Raw genomic sequence first — 20,778 nt, 5'->3', positions numbered from 1 at the left:
TTGATCCGTCTTGTTTAGTTTTTATAATTCTATCTCTTTTATATGTATTAATACTTATTATCCTCTTCATAGCTTTTTTAAAACCAATCAGGAATCCCTTCTCGTCCTAATTGTATATGTTTTTCGATACAATATCGTATTTTATGATCGCTTTTGCTAACTAAATGGATAAAAGAAAGAGATTAGCAAAAGCTTTTTTAAATAATATAAATCAACAATAATATAAAATAGCATCAACAAAATTATAAAAGTATTCAAATATATCCACATTATTGGCCTTGATATACAAATTATCAATGCAACAGAAATATCAACTTTGAATACAACTTTTATACCGCTTAACGAAGTTGACCATCCAATTCTTCCCTACAAAACACCCTTTTATCTCTTCTACTAAATTTCTAATTATAGTATTTGTAGGAGGTATAAATCTTTGTGTTAATTTATTAATCTGATCTAATAAAGTCTCCTCCTGTTCTAATAAAAGATATTAATATGTATCAGCATAGCCTATCTTGCAGGAGGTGGTTTTGCCTCTATGCCGTTTTGAGAGTATAATACGATCGACTCCGTATAAATAAGCTATCTAAGTATATTTAGAACATTCTTGACCTTTAATATAATCTAGCACAAGCTCTATACAGCTTTCTGAAAACATATTGTCGCGATATTTAGATAGTGATATTGATGTTTTTGAAAGCTAAAAAAGCGTGTATGATACAGGGATGTACACGATGTAGGGATATCGGTTACCAACCATTTCCATAATACGAGGCTACGAATGTTCAAAATTGCAAGACATCGGACGTAATTCTGTATCCATCCAGGACGTAGAGTTTGTTTGTGTGGCATGGAAACTGGACAGCTAGTTAGGGTTTGCAGAATTAGTATATTGGGTAGTATTGATTGGATTGCGGGGCGTCAAATTACCCCGAGAAAAATTCACGTTGGTGTGAACGGGTCTCCATGTAGAGCTAACATGTCAATCTTACATAAAATGTGTTGGAAATCTTGCAGATATCAATGTATGATGCAGAGATGCCTTCCAACGGTAGCACCGCGCAGTCTGTTACGTGACTGTGTTTAGACTTAAATTTTTTGATATTGTCTGCGAAACATATATCAGACGATTGCCCATAACTTCCATTCTATCTAACCAGGAATTTTTCGGGAATATACTTCTCTCGCATCATCTATCTCACAACAACAAAGTGTACCATACAGTATCTCGTATTTCAAAATTGCAACTTCCCCAAGTAGCAATCTTTTTTGGGGCTCTTCGCCTTGAGTTTAGGGGCAGCTCTTTCAGTTCTCAAAGGTGAGTAGCCAGCAAGTGGCAAAATATTGGGCTAATCCACTGACCATATCATAAAGAGCGAGCAGATCCCAATGACTTGATCGGTAACAGCTGGAGTCAGATCTCCGAGGTGGAAGTTTTGCCATCATCTGATATCATTGAACCCTACGACTAGACGGCCTTACCCTCCATTTTCGGGCTTTCATATCGCTGCTACAAGCGTGACATAGATGATGGAGGCCGTTGTGAGTCAAGGAAGGAAGCAAATCCAAATCTTGATGGAAGAGTTGGTTGCAGGCGAAGAGGTAGACATTTGACTTTTGGCTTCGTCTTACATTGTTATTACCGGTATTTATTTCTGTGATCAGAACTTCAAGCATATGTGACTTTGAGGCTCAGTACCTATCTGTCAATTTTACCGAGATGGGGCTTTATCGTCTTGTAGGTTTGAAGACAGGCTATTACACGATAACCCCTCCGTATTGACCTTTCGGGAGCGATTGAAATGACAACACGCTGATCAAATTCTAAGCCTGATGGGGAACCACGGAAAATCTAAACACTGCTGAAAACACCCAATCGAAAGCTATGATTTATACCCAACGCAACACATAGCAAGTAAACACTATAATAAATTTCTTTTTAATTGGATTGGTTAATTAGACTATAAGGATTTCAAGATTTCTTATAACTTAATAATTAAAGGTCTTTAAATAGGCTCTATTCTAATATACATAATTTAAAATACATTTCATAACTAGAAGCTAATTAACCTAAAAAGTCTACTAGTCGGAGAAAAAGAGTTTTCAGACTGCGGATCCGTAGAATTTCTTTTTTCTTATTATTATAATAATTTTGAAATCCTACATAGTTTTCAGGTTATTTTTTCCCTAACGGCTAGTATTAACGTGAAAATCTAAGATGTAAAATGTAAAATTCTAATCCTAACTATATTCCAAAATTTAATAACATAAAACATTTATGGGGGCCAGCCCCCGATCCTCGCTACGCTCGAGTTGAAACTACTAACCGATGTGTGACAAAAGCTATTAGGAATTATAAGGCTCTTTTCAAGAGTATTGCGATGGAATTATTGAGGTGGCCATGAAGGAATTAGATGATTAGGATGATGATTTTGAGCAAGAGAACTGAAACCTTAACTGTGGCGAGGCAAACAACTTTTGGAATTTGTCCTCTTCTTTCCACCTGTCTTAGCAATTGTCGTATTGTGCTTACATATGCCTCAACAGTGGTAAGTCACAGACCAAAGATTGTTTGACTATCTTGAATCTTATATGAAATCTATTCCTCTTTTGATACTTAAAGGTTGCAAATAGTTCTGCCTAATTGCGCGATCATTCCCTCATTCCATTGTTGTTGCATAATCGGGCGCAAGTTCACAGGGTTTGAAGCGAATCGTGAGGATTGTCAAGGGCTGGTATAATGTGACCAGAACTTGCAGATTCAGCCTTCTCGTGCATAGAAAAGTTTAGAATTTATTCTTATAGTGAGGCACATATCCCGTAATCTTCTTTGAACTATCTTTCTTCATAAATCGTTACCATGGCAAGTTTTTCACGAGCTTCTACTCTGATTGGCGAAGATGATTTAGCTAGCAAAAAGGGAGAAAATGAACTAGTAGGCGAAAATGTGTGTTTTATTTATACTATAATGCTGTGCAATCGGAAGCCGGGTGATTTTTTTATAGCTACTGATGATATTGCCTGCAGGACTCTGTACCAAATCTCTGGCATCAAGCATATGAACGACTGGCCGAAAACGAAAAAGAGGGACTCAAATTTACACAACACAATGGTCAATTGAACTTTACAGAGCAGTCCTCCACATTGGTGCGAATGGTCATAGAGAGGAAGGAAGAGTGTGAAAAACGACAATGGAAGCTTTATACCAAAAAGAATGGAGATAGAATCATGGTCCGAGATATATTTGTGAAGATTAGCGAGTGGATCAATAAGTTTAAGGAGGTGGGAGACGCTGCTGTCCAGTACGATCCCGGACACGCAGCCTTACCTTGGGCGGCCGTCCGTTTCTTCCTCCAGGTGAGACTGAATATGCGCCATTGCAAATTGTACACTGACGAGTACTTGAGGTCGCGATAAACGATTCCCAGATATACTGCGGGATGATGTCTAGTATGGAGGAAGTCTCGAGGATCATCGCATTATATACAGAGCTTGAGACGAGGGTTCTTGTCAGACAATCTGTCCAAACAAGATTGCTATCCGATGCCGTTGTTAGGCTGTACACTGCTATCCTGCGATTCCTCATCCAGGCATATAACTACTACGGAAAACGCACACTGAGTAAGTTTCAAACAGATGTAGTGCTCTGGAGATTTGATAATTATTGTTATACTAAATAAATTCATATAGCAAGGGTTTTGGAAAGCTCCCTTAAAGGCGCCAAGTCGGTTTTAGTTGAGCCAAATCTAGCCATAGAGGACCTCGAACACAAGGCTTATGAACTAGTCATACTTGTTCAACACGAATGCTTAACTGCATCTCTCGATGGCATCATAGCAAACCTAGCGCAGAACAATAAAGGGCCCAAGCTATCAAACGAAGACAGACGCAGACGTATATCTGCCTGGATCAACGGTATCGAGACGAAGAATACTTATGAGATAGCGCTCCAGAATCGCCACGAGGGAACTTGCGAGTGGGTTCTAAAGTTGGAAGACTTCGAGGCTTGGTCAGCCCCGCAGATACCTCAAGGAAAGCTTCTTTGGTTGCATGGACCACCAGGTTTTGGCAAAACCTTCATGTCAGCAAGGATTATTGAACATCTAGTAGAAAGAGATCAAGGACCGGTGGCATACTTCTTCTGTGTAGCTGAGAACCAACAAACTCGAGATCCTTATTCTATCCTTAAGTCATGGTTGTCTCAGCTGCTGGAGCAGGACGAAACGATGATCTCGCTAATGGAGGCTGTTTTGGCGAATAGAACCGGCAAGGATCAATCATTGACACGAAATGAACTATGGAAACTTTTTGTTGCGGTTGGGGAAACCATAATCGGATGTACCTTTGTGGTGGATGGGTTTGATGAATGCACTGATATCAATTCTGGGGTTGGCTATCACACTAAAGATCCACGAAACGAGTTTCTGCGTGACCTAGTCGAAAATCTATCTGCAACAAAATCTCGGGCTCTTGTAGTCAGCAGAGATGTTGCAGACATTAGAGAATTCGTAGGCAAAATTTCAGACTCCCCTGGCATCGAAAGATATGAATATCAGATCACTGCGCAAAATACATCAAGTGATGTAGAAGCATTTTCTTCAAGTGTAGTGAAGAGAAAATTTCCACGGAAACCTGAAAAGGATAGAGATGAGATTGCAAAAAAAGCGGCAAAGCGTAGTGAGGGAATGTTTTTGTGGATAAAGTTATTAGAAAACGAAATCTCGAGAACAAAGAGTCAACAGCGACTCAGAGAGATCGTAGAAAAAATGCCACTTGGAATAGGCGATGCGTATGAAAGAGAAGTGGAGAAAATTATAAAAAACCCTAGAATTGAAGAAAGGAACGAGGCAATCATGATTTTGAGATGGGTCCTTTTTGCCGTGAGACCTCTTCAGGTCAAACAGCTGGCTGAAGCTCTGATCGTTTCCGATGATAAGGTGTCGGAGAGATACCCAGAGGAATATCTACCAGATACTTGGAAAGAATCTTTTGTTGATGAAGATTATGTGCAAGAGATAATTCTCAGACCGTGCGGATCTCTATTACAACTACGCTCCGGCAAAGAAGATGAACTACTAGCGAATAAAACAGTTCATTTTGTGCACTTTTCAGTCAAAGAGTATCTTTCTAGTCTAACGAACGAAAGTGTTCTAGGTAGAGCTCTTGGATTACTTGATACTCGTACAGAGGAACTTCGATTGGCTAGAATATGCTTGCGCTATCTCACACTGAACGTGTTTGAAGAGATGTCTGCAAGTAGTGATAACACTACGTACCCATTCCTGGAATATGCGGCATGGGCTTGGTTCTTTCACGGCTTTGACCGAAACTTTGCACCTCCGAACGAATTTGGCCATTTAACCAGAAGGGTATTCAAGCCATCATCATCGAGTTGGAGGATATGTGGTACCTTTCTAGAAAATGAATTTGATGACTCGGCCGAATCGAAATCTGCACAGGAAAACTTTCATCCCGAAGACTATCCTGGAGAGTCTGATGCGGGGTCAACAGAGTATAGCTGGATAAATGATGAGACAATAGACGATGGAAGCACTGGTGATTTATCAGTATCACAACCTAGCTTCCACGAAGTTCAAAACCCTGCGTACTACGCTTCACTTTTGGGACTTCAAGATGTCATCACATGGCTCGAAGAACAAGGAATTGACTGCAGTTGTGAGGGAGGTCGTTTTGGTTACCCACTACAGGCAGCAGTTGTGAGAAAACACAAAGAATTAATCATCCACTTTCTCAGCCGGGGAATCGATCCGTCCCAGAAGGGTGGGCTTTATGCATGTGCCATCATTGCAGCGGCTGCTGTATCAACTTCAGAAATTCTGAATATCCTTCTTGATGCAGGCGCAAACGTAATGGCTAAAGATGCTCAAGGTTGGACGGCACTACACCATGCTGCACGCCGAGGCAATGTCGACATTGTACACATTTTGATCAATCATCCTGAGTGTGATAAAGATGCTGTAACGACGGGCAACACACCCAAGACCGCTCTGAGCTTGGCTTGTGAATATGGAAACGAAGAAGTCGCGTTTGCTCTCCTGAATCAAGGCGCAACAGGCTTGCAAACCGCACTACCACAGAATGGCGATATGCCTCTTCACTATGCCATCACATACGGTCATCACAAGTTGGCTTGCAGATTACTAGACGCCGGAGCTCTATTTGAGACCAAAACAAGGACAGGAATGACTCCTCTGTTAATCGCAATCATTGAAAATGCTCCCAAGGTTGTCAAAAAGCTCCTCGAGAAAAATGCAAGAGTCGATTTGATTTACGAGGATTGGACAATGCTCCAATTTGCGTCATCCGGGGCAGATCCTGAAATAGTAAAATTACTAATTGCCTCAGGTGCGGATGTTAATCAGTGTGGAGGCAATATCCAGTCCGAAGCTTCATCACTGCTTATAGCAACCTCTCGTAATCGAACAGATGTTATTTCGATTTTACTTGAGCATGGTGCAACAACAGAGCGTGCGGCATACTTCGCAGTTCTATATGGACACGAGTCGGCGATGAGCTTGCTGTTAGACCACGGCGCATCAATTACGTGCATTGAAGAAACATCGCAGGAAACACTGTTTGATTTATCCCTAAGGATGAAACGGAATAATATTTCACAAGACTTAGTGAGGCGCGGAAGCTTCCGAAAGAGCTTGAGAACCACGGAAGAATACTTGAAGAGCATTGACAAAGGTTGTGATCATGACCTAGCGATTTTGACTTTCCTTGGTGATGCCAGAAAAGTTGAAAGTCTCTTCAAAGAACCTATCTTCATTAGTCAAGATGATCTAAACGAAGCATTTCATATTGCGGCCGCGCGTGGTTTTCTGGACATATTAAAGATGTGTATACAAAAAGGGGCCTCTGTCAATAGTAGGGAGCTTACAGGGAGAACCGCGCTCCACGCTGCCGCATTCCACAACTACGAGGAAATAACGGAAGCCCTTGTCGTCAATGGTGCGAGTTGGTTCCTAGAAGACAGCATTGGCTCTACACCAATAGACTTGGCTGTAAGACGTGGGCAAAAGGCGCTGAACTTAGTACAACAATACATTTCCGACTACAGTTTCGTTATTCGAAAAAGACCATCACTCCTCGAGGACACAAGTAGGAATAAAAGTGCAGCCACCGCGCAGAAGATTAGGAAGTCTCTTTCTGGACGGTGGGAAGGTTCATATGAGTACTTGAGCTGGTTCAAGGGGAGGATTGATGAGTTCGCGATTGAGATCTCTGAACCGGAGCCGGTCTTGGCCTCATCAACTACGTTCGAAGAGGAAAACTATGATATCGCGGGAGCCTTTAAGATCATGGGGTTTGTCGATGAAAAAGGTATTGTTTGGTTTGTAAAGCTATACGAAAGACATGGATGGCTGTACCGCGGCCAATTGGATGAAAGCCTGAAAACTTTCAAAGGTACTTGGGGCAAGAATCGAAAGCTTTGGCAAGGAACCTTCGTCCTGAATCTTGTTTCATGATTTGAAGAATTGATAAGAATGAGTAATTATCAACAATAGAACCCTTATATATGAAAGAGAAAATGATTCCTTCATAATCTATTTCCTCTGTAGCTTTCTAATTCTAGTTATTTCACCTCTGTTGATATACTCTAGTATATGATCGTGACAAAAATCTTGTGTAACTTACGCTGCCCCTTTTAATCTTCAACCCGTCCCCAGCAATCATCTCATCTACTGTTCTGCCAATTGCCTGATATCTTTATGCTAACCTTCTGTCCTGTTATTCTTATTCTCGGTGCAGTAATGGTTACCTCGGGCATCATGTCAGCCTCCAATCTGTTTCCTTACTCTAAGCACTTCGGTCTGCTGATTCGCAAGTCAATCTAGGACAAACCTACGAGTACAAAGGATGCTGGTCTTCTCGAGAAATCAAGATCGGGATGGCTTGAAATCTATTTTGTTGTTGGCTTGGGAGAGACAAGATGGCACGAGGCTGTTACTGATATAGAGTACAAGAATAGAGTGGCGTAGATTCTATATTTTTTCTGTCTTAGTAAGGGCCGAACGAGTACCAGTATATAATGAAGCACTGGTTCAATTTTTTGATAACAATTCATGATTGTGAAATTGTTCTGTTAGATTCTAACCATATTGCCCGAAATCACATTATATAACAGTTGCTTCGCCCCACTATAAGTTAGTTCTTGAAGCATGATGCAAATTATTTCGTTTATCATGTTGGTACGATAGATGCTTCGCCGCACGATTCGAATCATGTCAGACCAACAGATAGCCAGCCAATCGAATTTGTCGTATGAATCGTCTTCGCTCGCAATTGTGCAGGCAGAATCGCTGTGGAAACGGCAAATGGAGAGCGATAAGGCAAAGCAATAAATCCGGGGACATATTGAAAAGCGAAATGAACGTCGGAGAACCCCCTTAACTGTATCTTATCGAGTTAAATACATTATCAGATACAGCTTTCCTTCCCATTAAGGAGGGTTGCAATGACACATGTTACTCTATATACTCCTTATGGCACCAGTACTCTGTGTTCCTGATCATGCTTCAATCTTTTCTATTATCCGCTAGTTTGACTTTTTTTTTTTGAAGATTTCGAGACGAAATGAGTAGCTCCAAAAAGGCCAGCTCTTCAGAGAAAGATATCGGTATCACTGACCTGGAAACTGGCTCTGTTCATGAGACTGCATTGAAGATAGAATCTTTAAACGTAGAAAACTCTACCGAGCACAAACCAACCGCGCCGAGACAAGAGATCACGTATATCCAAGGATGGAGGTTCCATCTTCTAAGTTTTGCGTGAGTGAAGAGAACCATCTCCAAAGGAGAGAATGTTCTAATGAATGTGATACAACATAGGATTGGGTTGTGTGTATTTCTGGTAAATATGGAAGTCTCCATTGTGGGCACTTCACTCGTATCCATGACAAACGAGTTTCATGGTTTCGATGAATCCACTTGGGTTATAACGGCATATCTCGCTACTTACACAGGTGAGTTAACTTTCTTAGCACTTATTTAAGAGGATACAGCCTGGCATTCGTCATCGAACGGGTTCTAAAAAACAAGACAAGGAAAATTCCCCTCAGTATACCATGAATAATAACATTTTGGCTTCTAAGATTTCTGATCATATGGGGAAGACTCAGTGATGTGTTTGGTCGAAAATGGACCTATGTTGCAACAAACTTCATATTCCTTGCTTTTTCAGCTGCCTGTGGAGCGGCCCAATCTATGTTACAATTGTAGGCCTTCACAATCCCTTACCAGCAGTACCTGCGTACATCCATTTATACCAACTATCTCTGATTTAGGATTATCTGTCGTGCATTTAAAGGCTTGGGTGCCTCGGGTGCATTTTCTGTCTCCTTGACAATCTTTTACGAATTTATCCCACCACCAAAGTACCCATTGTACGGGAGCTTTATATCCATGCTGAGTACTGTTGGTGCTCTTGTTGGTCCCTTAGTAGGTGGTGCAATTGATACCACTTCTACGTGGAGATGGGTATTCTTTTTGAAGTACGCATTTTATGACCACTTCATTTCACTTCACTAATATTAAGAACAGTGTCTTTGGAACAACGATCATACTTGGATTGGTTATCTTTTTGCTTCCTGGAAAATTCCCATATCACGGATCATCTGCATCGTCAGCGACTACCCCCTGGCAATCTTTGCTGAAAAGAGTTGATTTCGTAGGCGCTTTCTTACTTTTAAGTGCTTCAGTCCTTGTCATTACAGCATTACTCGAGGTCTCCACGGTCTTCACATGGTCTTCGGCTACCACTGTATGTCTCTTGACAATATCCGGTTTGATTTGGATAGGATTTATCGTGTGGGAGTGGTTTGTTGGAAGCAGCAAGGACATTCAAGAACCAATGTTCCCTCGAGTTTTACTTGAGAATCGAACGTGGATGGGAATAGCTTTGTAAGTCAAACAGATGATCACATGGTGACTTCAAACTAGATTGGCATGTAAGATCCAGTGGCTGACAATTATCTGATCGTCAAGGACATCCTTCCTCGTTGGTATCCCATCTCAAATCATTACCATTGAAATTCCCCAGAAAGCACAAGCCGTATACGGAGACTCCCCTTGGCAAGCCGGATATCGACTAATAGCTTACACCCTTGCTGTTCCCGTTGGCAGCATTGTTGCAAATACGATTATTGGCAAAACCAAAATACCTCCTATCTATCTCCTATTCTGCGGTACTGCCATCCAAGTGCTTGGCGTTGGATTGTTACTGACAGCCCCGGCCTCTGGAATTGTTCCTGGGCAAATTCATTTTTTTGAGACGCTTATTGCTTTCGGGGTTGGCAGCTCTTTCGCCATACTTCTGGTATTAAATCCGCATTGCATTGAGAGACAATATATCGGTACGTTTGATCTTAACCCACTCATAATTTCCTCTTAAAAACGATAAACCCATAACATATGCTGCATTATAGCCACTGCCTCTGGCGCAGTCGTCCAATTCCGTATGACAGGAAGTACACTCGGTCTAGCGTCCGTTACCACAGCCCTCAACAATCATCTATCAGGCCATCTCCCGAAGATCCTCAATGATACTCAACTCAAAAGTGTTCTATCATCTACTTCTGCGATATCTTCTCTGGAAGAACCTTTGAAAGCTCAGGTATAAGAGGTGTTTGGACAGGGGTACGATTTGCAATTAAAGATTCTGATTGGATTTATGGCGGCACAATTCTTGACTTTGTTATTGATTTGGAATTGGAAAAGGCCACAAATGAGTATACATAAGAGTGGCGGGCATTAGGGAGTGAGTGAGGATTAGCTGGGCTAGTGATAAGTCGCCATATTCATGCTTCTCATGGTATGTGAGAAGGTATATCTTGTAACCATCGATGAGCAGCCTGGGAGGCAACTGGGGAATGAGGAATGAAGTTCATCTGAATTCCTGATATAAGAATATGGGGCGTGATAAGGCTGATGAGAGGTTTGTGTACTCCGTAAATAGCTGATATATTCAATAATAAGTGCCGAAGGAACGACGATCATCTCATGTGCGAGAAAGAGTCTTCTTACATGGTTGCCCAAAACCGTTCAAGTCGACCTGCAACGGATCACATACATATTAGCCATACTAGACTCTGGAGATCCTTATAAATTCATTTGAGTTCCTCCCTACTAGATATATCTCTGCTCTCGATAAGTCTTCTCAAAGTCTATGCCGCACATCAGTATCGGTATGGATAAGATACAACTACTTACTTTGTATGTTTCCAAGTACTGCGTGCAGAGCCGGATCACCCCGTGAATAGAAAAATCTTGACCTCTTATTCGTCAACTTCAGGCTTCTCTCTCTACTTTGTATAATATTATCATACGAGTCTTTCTTCTGTTGTAGTCAATATCGGCCAATAATGAATCCGTGCTCTCCCATTTATTAGATTCGTGCCCCCCCCCCTTTCTTGATTTAAAATAGCCCTGTGTATTACCCCTGTCGCATCATTAGTAACATTATCCACTTTTGTCAAAAGTGAGGATATATTATATTCTAGAGCAACATGATATAACAACATCACGGGCTTGTGGTTTAGTGGTATAAAACCACCCTTACTTGAACGTGACATTCCTAATGAATGCTGCTTGAAAAATGGTGAACTCGGATTTCGTAAACAGGTCCTGTGTTATACTGTTTTGATGATACTCAATCCCGAATACCGTATGTTGAAATACGATATTTTATAAAATCTGATGCCGGAATTCCGTAATCTCAATACAAGGATTAATTCATGCTAAACTGAAAATGGGAGTTCGTATACAGGCATTCGAATCCGCAGCAAGGCAGTTTTTCATTGCCAAGCTGAGAAAGGAAGTTCGTAAACCGTCATTAGGCATTTTTGCCAGTTGAGCTGAAAATAGGGTTTCATCATCAAAGCCTTACCCTAATTCATAGGGTAGGAAACGAACTGATCTTTTCTTGTAGGTAGATAGTGATTACCAATCCCTGGAAGTGTAAAAGGAGATAACGTCCCTCCCTACAAAGCGAGACACCCTGTGTGCCGAGACAGACCAACGAAATAGGATGAATTTCGAGATAAATATATCGATACATCAAGAGAAACAGTGTGAAGAACATAATAGCAAGCCTGAATATGAATAATTTTTACTGTTATTGGTTTCAAAGAGATATTACGAAGACAAAGTCAGAATTCTTGAGATTTTATTGGTCGGTCTCGGCACACAGGGTGTCTCTCTACGCAGGGAGGGACGTTATTGAACCAATGAAAGCTTCTAGAAAATACCTGCGGTATCAAACAAATGCTTATGATTGGATACTAAATTCAACGCCTCGTTGTCAATTGATTGTAGCTTGTGTATGGTTTGTGTATAGCTCATTGGGATAATCATACGTAAAGACAGCTTCCGATCAAACTCAAACTAATAATCATTACACAAATTGTCAATTGAGTATCCTGAGTTCGAATCGTACTTTTATAAATTCGAAGTATCAAATCTATAATCGTTCCCCCCTAACTCATACCTCTATCCAAGTGAAAGACTTAAAACTTTTTTCGCTTTTTCCTAACATTCTACAGGCTACTACATAGATCTTAAAAACCCTATTTATAACATGGCGGTTTGAAATGTGTTTTGTAATTGGTTGGAATTACGACGAGAGGATTTCATAGAATGCGTATCAAGCAGTGACCTATCCTACCCCTCTATCTGTACCACACCAATCAATATTATCTTTGTCTCAAACCTTCGATTTTGATAACGATTGTTTCAAAGCCACATCTACTGAATATATTCCTTGTATTTCTTTGCGTTATTAAAACTGTTATGTAACCATACTAGAATATGCTAGAATTGAGGTGGCAAATCGAAAGTCTATATGATCACAGACTTCCCCCAACCTCTCTATTACAGAGAAGGAAAAAAAGAAAAGGAAAAAGAAGAAGGAATACTACATTATAGATGACAATGGTATAGCAACTAATAGATAATTTATACTAGAACTTGTTTTGACCTGGACAATGTGAAACTTTCATACTCAAGCTTCAAGATGAAAATGCCACCGGAGGGGATTCCTATGGCTATAATCCCCTTATGAAAAGATGTACAAGATGGTCGATAGTCTGGAGGTAGCCAAATCTTATTTCGCATTTCTCCATCTACCATTTCAACTATCCAATGGTTTGATATAGAGTAGCGTTCAAAGGCTGAGGATGCCTCTAGGCCTGAATGACCTTTGAATGATTGAAGCGATTTGCCCGTTGCGACATCCCAGCGCCGGATTGTTTTATTGCTAGAGCCAGAAGCTACCACTTTATCATCCAATAAAAAGGCAACCGACTCAACGTAACCGATTTCCCTACTACGTGCACGTCCCTGCTATATGCACGATCTCGATCACCCTTTTTGAATAACTTTAAAAATTAATAACAATTCCAATTTATAAGATAAAGAGCTAGCAATTTAATTGATAAATGATAAGATACAATACTATCTAAAAACATAATAAAATCTTCAGATTTTGAATTTCGATGGAACTCGTAGTGCTCGCCCTCTACTAGATCGCAATATGACCTCCTCCTCCTTCCCCTTCGAATTATTAGCCTCTACAGCATCAGAAAGCTCTATAGTCTTTGTCGATGTTAGATCTATAGTAGAAGAAGCTTTGGGGAACTTTTTATCTCTTTTGATTGGAGATTTTGTTGATTTTAGAGTCTTTTTAACCTCCTCTTTCGCATCACGTGCAATCTGACGATCAACCTCCCTCTGCAATACCCTCTCTTTCGTCTCAATCTCCTTCCGTTCCTTCTCAGCTTTCTTTTCAGCTTTTATCTGAAGCTTAGCTTCCTTCTCTTGCTCCTCTTTAAGTGCTTTATCTTCTTGATACGCTCTAGCTTTAATAATAGCAGAAGGTGACCATAAAAACGCACCATTCCCCTCCTCTCCAATGAGATTTAAACGCTTTGAACGAGCTCTTTTCCTTTTTTCAAGCTTTAGAGCCTCTTCTAAACCTTTAGATCTATGCCCCTGTATAGAAGCTTCAGCTCCTAATGTAGTTGCAGCCTTAAAAAGCTTTAAAGTGATCTCATGGGTGGGAGCGCGACGAAATTCTAATTTCATTCTACGCATCGCTTTTGACGTATACGGTGTAGCAAGAGCATCCCTGCGAGTTTTAAATGATGTAGGTGGCGTAAGAGGAGCTTCCGGAGCAATACAGTCGATCGTAAGACTCCTATTCATAGGATATATGCCCGTTTTTTCGAAGGATCGTAAGATATTATGCCTCGTACAAGTGAGCTCCCAAGCCTTTTTAAATATGCCCCAAAACATGCGCTTTGTCATACCAACAATCCCCCCGCTATTGTGCATCAAATCATTCAATAATGTACTGTAATTCGTCGAAAGGGCACCGAAGGTTCCAACGTCGAGAGGCTGTAGTCGATGTGTAGAATGAGGGGGGAGAATTAAGACAATAATCTTTAATTCATCGCATTTTGAAAGGAATTCCATATTGACATGACTAGAATGACCATCGACAATAAGTAGACGATATCTTCCACCTGCTTTTCGACGTGTAGCAGGGTCGAATACGTTTATAAGCCAATATAGGCCAAAAGCATTCGACGACCACCCATTGCTTGAGGCTCCAAAATAGGCTTTATCCTTCTCCCCTACATCCTGAACCCATGTATCTTGTAGATCCCCTGAGTCTCCTTTATAAATAAGAGCGGGAGGGAGAGCTGTCCCATCAGCGCATATAGCTGCCAATAGGGTGATAAACTCTCTTGATCCATCTTGCCTAGCTTTTGTCACTCTGCCTCTATTATAGGCGCTAGCACTCATTATCCTCTTCATAGTCCTCCCCATACCGATCATAAAGCCCTTCTCGTCCCAATTGTATATATCTCTCGGCCGTATATCGTATTTTATGGTCACTTTTATCAACTAAATTAAAAAAGAGGGGCATTAGCAAGAGCGTTTTAGGTAATAAAGATCAACAACAATAGAAAATAGCTCAAACCAGATCATAAAAGTAATCAAATATAGCAACATTATCGGCTTTCACACGCAAATTATCAATGCAACGGAGATACCGACTTTTAAGACGTGTTGAATGCCTCTTGACAAAATTGCTAGTCCAGTTCTTTCCCACCTCTCTGCCTAGGATCTCTTCTGCAAGGTTTCTGACTATGCGGCTTGTAGGAGGGATAGATCTCTGTGTCAGCTTGTTGATTTGATCAACTAAAACCTCCTCCTGATCGCTAGAAAGCGCTTGTTTCGTATCGGAGAGGAACTGTTTTCTCGAGGTGGTTTTACCTCTATGCCGCCGGGAGAGCGTGGATCGATCAATTTTAAAGAAATTAGCTGTCTGGGTGTATTTAGGAGCTTGAACCCCTTTCAAATGATCTAATGCAAGCTCTATACGAGCCTCTAAAGGCATATCATCGATGTTTGAAGCCATAATGTTGATATTTTCAAAGTCGTGCACGTAGTAGGGACGTGCACATAGTGGGGAAATCGGTTAATCCGAATGGCCCTCGAATGATTGAAGCGATTTGCCTGTTGCTATATCCCAAAGCTGAATTGTATTATCATCAAAGCTAGAAGCTACCACTTTACCATTCGGCGAAAAGAAAATTGATGTAATGTAACTCGAATGGCTCTCGAGTGATTGAAGCGATTTGCCTATTATCATATCCCAAAACCGAATTGTTTCATTGTCAGAGCCAGAAGCTACTACTTTATCATCCGGCGAAAAGGCAATCGAATAAACGCAATCCGAATGGCCCTCGAATGATTGAAGCGATTTACCTGTTGCAACATCCCAGAGCCGAATTGTTTTATCGCTAGAGCCAGAAGCTACTACTTTACCAACATCCCAGAGCCGGATCGTTTTATCGCCAGAACCAGAAGCTACCACTTTACCATCCAGTGAAAAGGCAACTGACCTAACATAAGTCGAATGGCCCTCGAGTGATTGAAGCGATTTGCCTATTGCAACATCCCAAAGCCGGATTGTATCATCGCCAGAACCAGAAGCTACCACTTTACCATCCAGTGAAAAGGCAACCGAATTAATGTAATCCGAATGGCCCTCGAGTGATTGAAGCGATTCGCCCGTTGCAACATCCCAGAGCCGGATTGTTTTATCGCCAGAACCAGAAGCTACCACTTTACCATCCGGTGAAAAGGCAATCGAATTAATGTAATCCGAATGGCCCTCGAGTGTTTGAAGCGATTCGCCTATTGCAACATCCCAAAGCCGAATTGTTTTATCACTAGAGCCAGAAGCTACCACTTTACTATCCGGTGAAAAGACAACCGAATTAACACGACTCGAATGGCCCTCGAGTGATTGAAGGGATTTGCCTGTTGCAACATCCCAGAGCCGGATCGTTTTATCGCCAGAGCCGGAAGCTACCACTTTACCATCCGGCGAAAAGGCAACCGATGTAACGTATTTCGAATGACCCTCGAGAGTTTGGAGTGCAGCACTCCAATTTGATCGTGTTCTTGATATTTTATGAATCCAATTGGGGATAAATTCTTGAAATATTTTTCAAATGATGCTCTCCTCAGGAGCAAAGAAAAGAGCTGAGCAATAGATTTGAAGAGGAGCTTGTTCAATTCCTATTCGATTGTGTAGCAAGAGTCGTTTTGCGTCATGAACAAAGGCATATAGCCTAGGACTTTGACTTTTCTATATAGCATGATTAGCAGCTAGCGATTAAGCTATCTTAATTACTCTTACATCTACCATATCCTCTAGTATTTGCATCGCACGAATTCCTTCAGATATCTTACCAGTCAAGCTAAGCGCTTCAAACCAGTGGAGCAAGTGGCGCTCTAGGAAAAAATGTATCGGGCCGTCGTCATCAAACCATTGCTTGCTTGGCGGAACACGCCAGAAACAAGTAATCCACCAGCCTAGTCCAAGGACTCCAAGCCAGGGAAGCCAGTATTGTAGAAAGAACATATAGATTGAGTGATCATGAAGCTGCTGGAACAAAATCGTTCCCCAAACCAGAGCAAGAGCTAGACAATGGTGCTGAGAGAACATATAAATCGGTATGTCGTAATGGAAATATTGACCACTTAGCTGAAGCTGCGGAAACAATGTTGTTTTCTTGATCAAAATAAAAGCTCCAAACCAATGAAACCAATGGCCTACTAAATAACTATCGAACAGGGATTCATCCTTTGAATGTCTCTGGCGTTGTTGAAGGCACTGAGCACAATATCTTCGTAAGAAACGATACATATAGGTCTCGTGAACTCCAAATATGCTTTGGTGGAGGTGCTTGACCCAGTACTCGCAAGCATATTGAAGCTCCGGTGGAATACGAGACTGTATTTTTTCTAATGGAACTTCAGCTGCTTTTGCACCAGTATCCTTCAAGTCACACAAATCTTCTTTTTTGAACCTCTGGGACATGAGCCTAATACAGTTATTTGCTAATGCCTCATGTATATTCCTTTCATCGACCCAGAAGCCTGAATCGCGGCATCTCTCTGGGCTGAAGAGGAAGTCGCGCAATGAAGGATGATGAATTCGGACTGGTTGAGCTGAATCCTCATTTGGGATATCCAAGATTGAGTAGAGTCCTCCAAGAGTAACTTCAACTTTAGGGTTGTTATGATCCTTTAGTAGTATCTGAGTTATAGAGTGAGCAGGAAGAGGCGAATAGAGTGTAACAATAGACCCAAGTGCTTCTCTTGATATATTGTAGGCCTTGGTTCTCTCGTACGGCTTTAGATCAGGGCCAATAGAGTCGTTGAGAACTATAGTGTAGATTTTATTTAACTCTTCCTCGGGTTCGATATCGGAGCTGGATCCTTCAAGAATGGCTGACAACCTATCCTTAGCGGAATGCTTGCCGCCGCCGCCAATGAATCGAGATGCGGTGGATGCCCAGATGAATAAGCCTGATGCCTTGCAAACTAAACGTTCGATATCATTCTCGTTAGGCCATTCTTTATCAAACTGGTGTTTTTTTTGAATATCTCTAAGCTTATCTTGAAGATAAGTTGATATATCATTACGAGTCTCCTCTTTCATATTATCGCCGAGATTCTTACAATATGCTTTAAGGCCAAACTGGGATTTATATCGGATAAAAGTGTCAGGCCTGCTTGTTATGAACACGCGGCAATGAAGTCCTCCAAAACTCGAATTGCTCAGCAGCCCAAGGATCGGTGACACATCCTTCTCCTCGCATTCATCCAGTGCATCGATCACAATGAGGAGAGGGGCTTCAACCGAGTTGGTGCTCCGGTTTCTGAGTGGGTTCATAACGAGCTCGATCCATTGGGTAATCAGGTCTTTGGTCATGATGCTTTCGTCTTTCAGTATCGCCTTCTCAACTGAAGACTCACAGACTTTTTGACTTCTGACTAACTGCAAGGCAATAGTGCCAACGAATTTCCTCGCATGGCTCACATCTCCACCGCCTTTCGAGAAGAAAAAGCTGGCTCCAAGTTGTTCCTTATCCAAGAGTTTTCGTGCGATCGTACGGGCGATTGTAGACTTCCCTGTACCTGCCATGCCGCTCAACCAATAAACATACTGCTGATCATCTTTACTAGCCCATTTTAAAATATCTTCTTGAATATTTCTCCGTGTCTTGGAGTGACAGGTCGATTCTCCTTCGCTCGTGGATGAATTGAATTCCGCGTTTACTGCGTGTGAGAGAAGTTTGAGCGGACTTTCGCTACCTATATTATATTAGTATCCTTTAAATTTCAATTTCCAACAGTTAGATATCGACTCACGATTGTTATTATATTGATGTTTGATAGTAACATCTAAGTATAAGTGATTAGTTAAACAATCATACACTATAGATAAGTTTTTATACTATTATTTCCCCCAGAAGAAGCTTGCATTGGCCCTGTCATAGCACCATAATTATTGCCCACATTCGTGGATTTCTGTGCTGTCATCTCTTCAATATCGAAATTTCACTCTCTTCAACAATATACAGCTGTAGTAGTTGTTATATCATGCGTTGATACGATATCAAGGGGTCGATGCTTTCAATAGATTTATAAATGAAGTCATAAGAAGTAACAGACCCCATCTCACTTTGACCTAGTACTAAGTCCACACCCCCACATATCGGACACCCCCACATTTCGGACACTTCAAAAACTGAATTTATATACATTTCAAACTTCAATTATTCAACGAGCCTTGAACTTCAATACAATCGCCTGTAGAATCACTATCTATAGTAGTAGAGGATTCATTTCCATCAATTTCATGATCTCCAGCTTCAATTTGAGCCTCTTTTATAGCTTTAATCCCTACAAACTTCGAATTTGGAGACGTTCGAACTTTACGTCTTTTTCTGGGAGCAAGTTGATCCAATCGATATTCTAACTTCCTGATCCTATTCTCCATCTCTAAGAGTTTATAATCCTTGATATCGAATCCCTTTGTAATCTTGCGAAATAAGAATCGTTGTGTTGCTAAATTCAGGGTTTTATTCTGAATTATTGTATCTTTATATTTTTGGATATCAGATGCTTTATAAGGAGTTTCCCATAAAACAAAAGATGATTCTATATCCAATTGAATCAGAGGATTATAATTAACCTCAGAATTGGATAGTAGAACTTCGTTATTACTGTTTTTGAGTAGAAGTCGACTCATAAGAGGTTTAGTTATATTCTTAGGCCAAAGACCGCTAGCTTTCCATCCAGCTGTAATATTTTGAAGTGTTAAACCTTCTATTCTGGCTTTCTGATAGCAGGAAAGAAAGTTTCGCTTTCCAATTGGTGTAGAATCTGATAATAGATCTAATTGATTGAGTTTCTTTTATCACTATAAATAAATAAATAAATAAATAATGATTGAGTTTCTTTCGATATGCGTTTTTCAAAGACGAGAACACTGATAAATCGAGTGGTTGTAGTACATGTGACGTATGCGGTGGTAGAAACAAGAGATATATCTTATTAATGAAGCATTCTAACATGAATTCTGTAGTTTCATGGCTTCCGTGTCCGTCCAAAATAAGGAGTCTCCATTCTTCAGGATTGGAGGGGGCACTTTGAGGGATAAACACCTTTTTTAGCCACTCTAAAGCTGTACTGTTCGTAGTCCATCCATTTTCTGTAGCAGTAAATTGCCAGTTCTTATGCAGAGTGAGATCTGTAGGAAACCATTGTTGTTGTACTGATTTCCCTTTATATATAACGAGTGGATTAAGTGCTTTTCCAATAGCTGAAATGCATTCGATAAAAGACGTCCAAACTTTCGAACCAGGTTGCTTTTTCTGAATAAATCTTCGACTAGTACTCCCTACTACTAGTCCATTAAGTCCCTGACCCTCCATAATCCCTGCTTCATCCATATTCCATCTGTTTTCTGGCTTAATAGCCTTGATTTCAGGAATTAAGAGATATTGGAACCACTTCTTGATAATATCAGATGTAGCACCAAAGACTCGTGCAGAATCGACACAATATGACCTTTTGGTTCCAATAAAAGGATTCCGTTTGAAAAAGCTCTTTATCCATCTTTTTCCAACTAGTGAATCCTCTCCTCGTATAATGAGAAGGTGATTCGCTATATCTCTTATTTGCTGATGTGTTATACTAGTACCAAGAGATTCCTGTACTAATATCCAGTTTGCTAATAGTTCCTCTTGAATCGGAGCTATCTTTTACTGGCTTTGGGCACTTTCTTGATGCGATATACCACCATATATACGATGTGAAGTGTACTACATGATACACCATAATCCAAGCTAGCCTTCCTGATACTAGCTCCATTTACTATCGTTCT

General features: G+C 40.8%; 3 protein-coding genes across 3 annotated transcripts; 2 read left to right on the top strand and 1 right to left on the bottom strand.

Annotated features, from left to right (window-relative positions):
* Nucleotides 1-2,860: 2,860 nt before the first annotated feature.
* EAF02_007346 (uncharacterized protein) lies at nucleotides 2,861-7,493 on the top strand (the record flags this gene model as incomplete). Its single annotated transcript, XM_038903394.1, has 4 exons — nucleotides 2,861-2,947; nucleotides 3,028-3,398; nucleotides 3,452-3,621; nucleotides 3,691-7,493. The coding sequence occupies 4 exons, from the start codon at nucleotides 2,861-2,863 to the stop codon at nucleotides 7,491-7,493; spliced, it is 4,431 nt and encodes a 1,476-aa protein (XP_038756873.1).
* A 626-nt stretch (nucleotides 7,494-8,119) lies between these two features.
* Nucleotides 8,120-11,647, top strand: EAF02_007345 (uncharacterized protein). The gene is made up of 7 exons (XM_038903393.1): nucleotides 8,120-8,795; nucleotides 8,856-8,993; nucleotides 9,119-9,241; nucleotides 9,311-9,517; nucleotides 9,567-9,926; nucleotides 10,011-10,378; nucleotides 10,451-11,647. Exons 1-7 carry the CDS (start codon nucleotides 8,602-8,604, stop codon nucleotides 10,642-10,644), a joined length of 1,584 nt encoding a protein of 527 aa, XP_038756872.1. The 5' UTR covers nucleotides 8,120-8,601; the 3' UTR covers nucleotides 10,645-11,647.
* A 3,860-nt stretch (nucleotides 11,648-15,507) lies between these two features.
* Nucleotides 15,508-18,929, bottom strand: EAF02_007344 (uncharacterized protein; the record flags this gene model as incomplete). Its single annotated transcript, XM_038903392.1, has 5 exons — nucleotides 15,508-16,458; nucleotides 16,657-16,686; nucleotides 16,738-18,701; nucleotides 18,759-18,791; nucleotides 18,845-18,929. The coding sequence occupies 5 exons, from the start codon at nucleotides 18,927-18,929 to the stop codon at nucleotides 15,508-15,510; spliced, it is 3,063 nt and encodes a 1,020-aa protein (XP_038756871.1).
* Between the last annotated feature and the right edge of the window lie 1,849 nt (nucleotides 18,930-20,778).

The sequence above is a fragment of the Botrytis sinoallii genome (genome assembly GCF_014898435.1).
Source record: "Botrytis sinoallii strain Bc 23 chromosome Unknown BSIN_012, whole genome shotgun sequence".
Taxonomy (NCBI): Eukaryota; Fungi; Ascomycota; class Leotiomycetes; order Helotiales; family Sclerotiniaceae; genus Botrytis; species Botrytis sinoallii.
Note: the sequence above shows the minus strand (reverse complement) of the source record. Positions and strands in the feature narration are given on the sequence as shown.